A 7,644-nucleotide genomic window follows, 5' to 3' on the forward strand; every position below is an offset into this window, starting at 1 on the left:
GCGAGCATGTTGTCTTTATAATAGCCGCATGTCTGAATGCTTTGTGTCCAGCTGCATCTGGGTGTGTGTTGTGTCACGGGGCGGATCCGTGGTCACCATCTGCTGTTACTGACACCTTTGTTCCCCGCGGAATCCGGCCCTGACCTCACCCTGAGTCAATTCATCTGACCATTTCCTGACCATGTGCTCTTCAGAGTTGCTATCAGACAAATGTGATCTTGACTTAACCAAAAGATCAAAACAAAACTAGACCCAGAATACAGAGTTACAAAAGAAATATTTGCACTGGGAAACAAAATGTTTGTTTTTAAAGTGAAAGAATGTGAACATTTGTACAGCCAATAGATTGCAGCATCGCTTTGAGAAGATATTAGATTATCCTTGGTTTAACCAACTATGATTTTTTTAAGCGTGGAAATTAGATATATTATGAAATAAATTTCAAGTACACACGTCTAAATAACAGCAAAAGACATTATTAAAATAAAATCAAAGAGAACAAATGACGTCATGACCATAATTTAACCAATGCGCAAAAATTTGATAAAAATGTAGGTTGCCGCACAATCACCGGGCTTTGATCAGAATAAAAGATTCATTCTGAATTTAATGCTTATGAATATTCATTGTCCTCTACGTCACACGCGGTCACGCCTAGTCAGCGCTGGCTCGCTTTAAAGGGACAGGAAGTGCGAGGTTAGCTTTACACTACAGATTATAGGTGTCGTTTAGTGCGGTGTTCGCTACATGGATTTGTCGACGTTAGTGCACAAAAGGCTTTAGGAATATCCGCACATGCTGTAGTAAACCCGTCGTCTGTTATTAAGCGTGTTATTGGTGAATGTTAGCATGAATGGTAAGGTTGGGAATGGAGCGGCGGGCGGTGTGCTGGCCTGTATTGAGGGTCTGCCGCCGTTGCCCAAGAGTCTGAGCGGTCTGCTCAACTCCAGCGGCGGCTCTTGGAGAGAGATGGAGAGGATGTACGTGAAGAAGACCATGATCCAGGACGACCTGAGCCGAGGACGGAACAACGCGGACAATTTGCTGGCGAATAAACCGGCGAACCTGGATGCCGCCCTGGCTCTGTTGAGAAAGGAGATGGTAAGGGAAGAGATATTGCGCAACAGCTGTTCTTCTGGCTGCGGGCGATCGCCTGTCAGCGGCGGTGTAGGGGCGATTTGGGAGATCGAAAGTGCGGAACGTAATGTTTGAGTCGAAACTTGGGAATGCGCGTGAGAAATGTTCGGGACGTGAGTGTTAAAATCGAATAGTCGAACTTTCGCATGCTGACAGTAATGTTCGACTTAAATCTCCTTGTAATTAAATCTTAGGAACACTCATATGACGTCACGAGTTTAGTTCGAATGTTCAACTAAAGATTCGAATCTTGAAAATGTAGCATTTAAAAGTTTGTAGATTCATATGATGTTATGAGTGTTCAGGTCGAATAGTCGAGATTCCGATTGTTGTTCTATTTAAAAGTCCTAAATACTTGTATGAGTGATCACTACATACTATATTGGTTCACAGAGCTTAGATTTCAATCTTCGTGTTTTATTGAAATGTTCATCCGGTCGTTTTTTATTCGAATCTCATTTTCAGAGCACTGAGTGTTCAATTCGAATAGTCAGAACGTGTCTAGAAATGTTCGATTTGAATCTAGAAGGATTTGTGTTTAAATGTTCAGAGTAATTGTATGATGTCATGATTGTTCAGTTAAAATATTTAGAATAATTGTGATTGTTTTCTAATATCAATGTTTAATGTGAATGTTGTGAACACTCGTATGATGTTGCAAGTGTTCAATTTCGAATAGTGGGAACTGGCATATGCTGACAGACGTGTTCGATTGTAAATTGCTATAGCAGCAATACATTTCAAATTTGGATTTTTATTTTATAATTTTTTGAATGATTGAAATGTGTCTGACTTTAGGGCATTATGTAATCAACTTAAAATAAGAGGTTTTGTTAGGGTCAGCTGTATTCTTGGTCTATATTGCATGAGGTTTGCTGGAATGTTTTAGTCACGCGGGAAAGACCAAACCCGTACAATGTCAGAACAAAATGAGAATTAAGGTGTGCTCAGAAAGGATTACATTTTAAGTTAACTTAACGTCACAAGAGTTCAGTGGAAATATTTATTTTCCACTCACTTTGGTCCAGTATTCATTTTGTTGTCCATTTGAATATATTTTGGGCACTAGTTAAGCCGCTCTTGTGTTTGTGCAGGTGGGTTTGCGGCAGCAGGACATGTCTCTGCTCTGTCAGCTGTGGTCCCTCCACGAGTCCATCCAGGAGTACAAGGGTAGCTGCCACGACCTGTCTGCCGTGTCCAGTGCCGACGGGCCGTACGGGATGGAGAACGGTTATTTTGATGAAGATGAGGAATATTATACTGAATCCGCCATGACACCAGCAGAAACTCCAGATGGAAATGACACGTCACCTAAAAACGGGACGTCCAAGGACAGCTGGATACATGACTCTTTTCATATCACGATATAAACGATGAACTTGAGTTGCTTTTTGGATTTTTTTTAAAACAAGCTGTGCCATGATTTTAGTTTGCTGGCATCATTTAGTTTTACAGCAGAGTCTTTCTACAGGAATTTGAAACAATGATTATTATTTATTGTATAATACATAATAGTATTTTTTGCTGATTTAATCAACGTTGGAAATTTTATAAGATCTTTTTTATAAGGGGAGAAGCATGGTTTCATAATTATATTAAGTTTGAAAACATTGGGTTGAGTAGAAGCTTGGCCCTGCTAGATTAGATTTTTTTGTATTTTGTATTTCTCACTGAGCCGTTGCTCGCAGGGTGCTTCAATTCTGATAATGCTGGATGTCATACCTATTTGCTGATGTGTAATCCATGGTATAACCAGCACAAAGAACTCACAGCCTCACCAAAACAAGCCATCGCGTGCGTCCCTGTGTATTTATTACATGACATACTATACGACTTGTTCATCATATACATATCTATACGTATTTAAATGCATATCCAGCTGCGTTCAGCTCCATAACATTTCCATAGCATTTACATTTCATCCTTTGTCAATCTACAATAGATCATATAGATGTTTTATTTATTTACTTATTGCTGCTTGGATTAAGTCTTCCATTGCATTTTCATTGTATGTGTTTCATATGTTAAATGACTTACATATAAAGTCGCCTGTATTGATAATGTGACATAATAAACTTTGTTTTGGCATAAATATAGCCATTAAACAAACTAAAGAAACAGTGTATACATATCCTGAATCAGTGATTGATCAAGATTCAGTCTGATAATATACACCTTATATGTAATATAATACACATTTTTTATGTGTGTGTGTGTGATTTGTGTTTTTGTGTCACTGTATGGCATAGAAAATGTGTAACGTTACCAATCAAAAAATTTAATTCTGTTTTTTTAAGAGCTGATACATAATAAGAAAATGCTACACATTTTTCTTTATTACGAATGTAATTCAGAATTTTAGCAGAAAGAGTTTGTTCTACCTCTTGTGTGTCTGAGCTCTAAAAAGTGAAGATTGATGTTTTCCTACACCAGCAGACACAACCAGTTGCTATTTCCGAGTACTCCCATCTGATTCTATATGCAGGTTAATTTTTGACTAAATTCCTAAATACTAATTGGATAAAAACAGGGGGATAGTTATGCAACCAGCAGATCTTTAGGTGCTTTGAACAAAAGCAGCAGTTGATAAAGTAACTCAACACATTGTGCCTTGATACACCTTGTATTTTATTTCGGGTGCTACTGCCATTTCTGGCCCTCTATTAGCTTATTATTCTATATACTGTATATATCCAGACTATGAATACTCCTGTTTTTCAGTTCTCCTCATTACACAAAAACAAGCATATTGAAAAGCCTCTTCACCACCCAGCTGCCATCCGTACATACCCTGATATTCCCTCGTGGTTTTTCTCATTTGCTTTGCAAGTCAGTGAAAGTCTTTTTTGCCCTGTTTGATCTCTGCGGTTGGTCGTGAAATGCTGTTCTCGGTTGTTTTGTATACAGCGATGGTGAATTATTCCGTTGCATGTTTGACTTTGATGTTTTTGGTCGGTCCATGTTCTCAGAATCGTTTTTGGGTGTGAAATAGTCTCATTTGAACTGATAATTGTTGCAGAAATGATCACGTGTGTATATATGGTCATATGTGGTACCGTTACTTAATCAATAAAACATCATGAAGGATGCTATTTTTGTTATTTCATAATTTCTCATTTCAATTTGTTGAAAAGCTGTTACACAAGCAAGAAAAACATGTTCAAATTCTTTTTGGGGTATCATGCAATGACTTTTTCTGTGTTTCATTGATGTTTTTGTTATCTCGACAAGATATGCTGAAGTAGAATGTGTTTCTGCAGTGTTTACTATTTTTCAAAAACTATTTTCATTTATATTAATTTTATTATAGATTTTCCAATAAGTCAATACCAAATGTCATGTGCAATGCATTGTGGGAAACTGTATTCCACAGTGTTTTCTGTGCACTGAATACTTTACATGTTATGTAACGTGATAGGTCATCTGAGTACAAATTTGCATGCTGCAGCAAAACTTTAGAGTCAACACGCTCTTTGCTCAATGCTACTATGACTGTCCATGTGCAGTTGGTTTTTGTGTAGTGTCCAGCTGTATTTAGCAGAACACACAGCAGTCTTTATACTGATCTGGCAGATGTGCACTGACAATGAGATTAATAGCCACAAATTCACGCTGAAGTCATGAGATGAGAAACATGCATCTGGAGCGAGCTGCAGGCCAATGTGATTCTCATTTTATGATACAACGATATCACACTAGTGTTCACATGTGTTATTATCACAGTGCATGTGAATCTTGGTGCATTAATGTGTTGCTGTAGGTTTGTCTTCATTGTTGAAGGACTGTTGTTTTCTGTGCACTAAATCTCTTAATCCACACCTCCAGGTTTGGGCCAATCACCTGTTCGAGAGACTGAGTTGGATTACTGTAATCTTAACTGGATGTGTCACGTTGACCGGGGTTTTTCTGGTTTAAAGTGCAAGAACTAAAAGTCGCCCATGCATGCGGAAAGTTATTAATCTTTTCAAAGGAGTCATAGTTTGTTTATTAACTGAGACTTTTGAGATGTGAAACTGCATTAAATTAATGCATTTGGTGGATATTTTTGTATAAAATGACATAAAGATCGAACATAAAGGTTCAACGGCATGTGGTTCCTGGCAAATAAACCCTTGCTGGCCTTGCAACCAGGCAACCAATTGAGCTCCAGGAACTTTTTTTGTTACAAAGCACATTGAATATTTATCTGTTAGCATTTCTATTTATCTCAAGGGCAGTTGCTCAGCTGTAACACGCATAACCTGGAGGCTGACATTTTTGCAATTTACGATACTTAAAGGGATAATTTAACTTAACACCGAAAAATTATTTCACAATTTATTAACTTTCATGTTATTTCAAACTTGTATGAGTTTCCTTCTTCTGCAGAACACAAAAGAAGATATTTTGAAGAAAGCTGGCAACCAGACAACATTAGCCCACTTCCATTGTATGGATACAAAACCACTGAGCCTTAAAATATATATTTTGTGTTCCACAGAAAAAGAAAGTCAAACAAGTTTGAAATGACATGACACATTGTAAATTATGCTAAAATCAGTCATTTTGACATGTGGCAGCCATCTGGAGAAACAGCCCTTTTGTTTGCATTATGGTATGACTGGATCTACAAGCGAGGACTTAATGCATTTATGCCATCTAATCGACACTCCATACTCTAAAGTCTAAACTGTCACATGAGCATATGTGCCAGTCCTGAAATACCTTGAGATGTGTTTGAGTTGACCTTTGCCCCCACACCATCCCCCTTTTGTGATTTGGGACCACAGAGCCATTCATGTAGCGCATATGTCAGACTACACTGAGTTATTTGATAATACAATAGAACCATCGCTATACGATTTCATTGAAAATTGTATTTGTATGTACTGTAAGTAAGAGTATTTCAGATGTTTTTTGTGACTGAATTATAGTTTGATGCAGTCTACTTCAATGTAACACTATGAACAATCATATATACATATTTAGGTAACAGGATCCTTCAGTATCATACTGCTACTGTTAGTGACGCAATAACAATGTTTGCAAAATAACAAATGGCCTATTCCATAAAAATGTCAACCTTATCATGAAAGCATTTTTTACCAAAGGTTTTTACTATACTAACAGCACAGATATTAACATTTGGTTGTTCAAATACCCATGTGAGGTCTACCTTTTTAAAAAGTTTTTAAAGCATTTGTTTTATTTTTCATATTCAGGCAAGAGCCATTTTCAAGCCATTTTCAAAAAATAAAGTAAATATTTTATGTCTGTGACTGCAACTGCCCAAATGTAATACTATTTCAGACTGTTTTTAGTATTTGTGACCCTCGACGACACAACCAGAGATTTTTACATCATCTGCAATCTGAAGAAATAAGCTTTCTATTGATATATGGTTTGTTAGGATAGGACACTATCTAGCGGAGCAACAACTGTTTACAAAGCTGGAATCTGAGGGTGCCAAGAAATCAAAATGTTGAGAAAATTGCCTTTGAAGTTGTTAATCTGAGGCACTGCAGCAGGCCATCCACTCACAAAAATAAAGTTTTATACATTTACGGTAGGAAATTTATGAAACATTTTCATAGAACATAATATTTACTTAATATCCTAATGATTTGGGGCAAAAAGAAAATCAGTAATATTTCCCCTCACAATGTGTTTTGGCGATTACTAAAAATGTTCCTGTGCTACTTAAGACTGGTTTTGTTGTCCAGGGTCACATTTAGTAGACAGAACATTATGGAAACGTCTTCACATCCGAAATGACGATACAATGTAAAATTTGTGTAGTGTACTTTGCATCACTCTTTAAAAGTAAAGGTGCTTCATAAACCTTTTTCGTCTAAATGGTTCCAGAAAGAACATTTCACAAAAGGTTCTTTGTGGCAAAAAAAGGATTTTCAGATTATGAAAATGTAAGAAAGAGATGGTTCCTTAAGGCACCTTTGACGGATTGTTTTTTGTATTCTGCTGTGAAGAACCTTTTAAGCACCGGTAAATTTAGCAATCTTGTGACAGTTTGTGAAATGTCAAAAGCAATGTACCCAGACAGCATTTAGCGCTTTACAACAATTTACTTGCCTTCGATTTGAGGAGAGCACAATCTTGCATTCTTTACTTATAAATAGATAAATAAAACAAGACTGCGGTTTTCTTGAGTAAGAACCTCACCCAACATCAGCGAGCTCAAATACCTCCACATGACATTCATAAAACCTGTTCTGACATGTGGACATCTCACACTGACCTGCTTAGTCACAACATGCCTCTGATGACAAAATAAAGTGTGGATTGATGGAATCTTTTCACCATGTACAGTGCCTCGAAGAGAATGAGATACTGATCCAATAATCGCTAAAACGGCTTCAGTTTACATAAATGTCACGGGTGGTTTATTGCCTGTTGAAATGTTGAGGATTTTTTAAGAATGTCAGATTTACACTAAATCTGGTAAACTACACCTACAGACCACAATCCCTCACAGCACTGAAACACAAAACTAAGACAAACATGTTTTTT

General features: G+C 37.2%; 1 protein-coding gene across 1 annotated transcript; it reads left to right on the forward strand.

Moving 5' to 3' along the window:
* Window positions 1-657: 657 nt before the first annotated feature.
* On the forward strand, window positions 658-3,341 carry fam89a (family with sequence similarity 89 member A). The gene is made up of 2 exons (XM_056764413.1): window positions 658-1,101; window positions 2,232-3,341. Exons 1-2 carry the CDS (start codon window positions 850-852, stop codon window positions 2,505-2,507), a joined length of 528 nt encoding a protein of 175 aa, XP_056620391.1. The 5' UTR covers window positions 658-849; the 3' UTR covers window positions 2,508-3,341.
* Window positions 3,342-7,644: the final 4,303 nt, after the last annotated feature.

This window comes from Triplophysa dalaica, chromosome 13 (assembly GCF_015846415.1).
Source record: "Triplophysa dalaica isolate WHDGS20190420 chromosome 13, ASM1584641v1, whole genome shotgun sequence".
Taxonomy (NCBI): domain Eukaryota; kingdom Metazoa; phylum Chordata; class Actinopteri; order Cypriniformes; family Nemacheilidae; genus Triplophysa; species Triplophysa dalaica.

Bases quoted from the DNA above. Each gene is read 5' to 3' on its own strand.
- fam89a (XM_056764413.1), top strand. From the start codon at position 850: ATGAATGGTAAGGTTGGGAATGGAGCGGCGGGCGGTGTGCTGGCCTGT. The intron at 1,102-2,231 runs GTAAGGGAAGAG...GTGTTTGTGCAG, and splicing joins CTCTGTTGAGAAAGGAGATG to GTGGGTTTGCGGCAGCAGGA.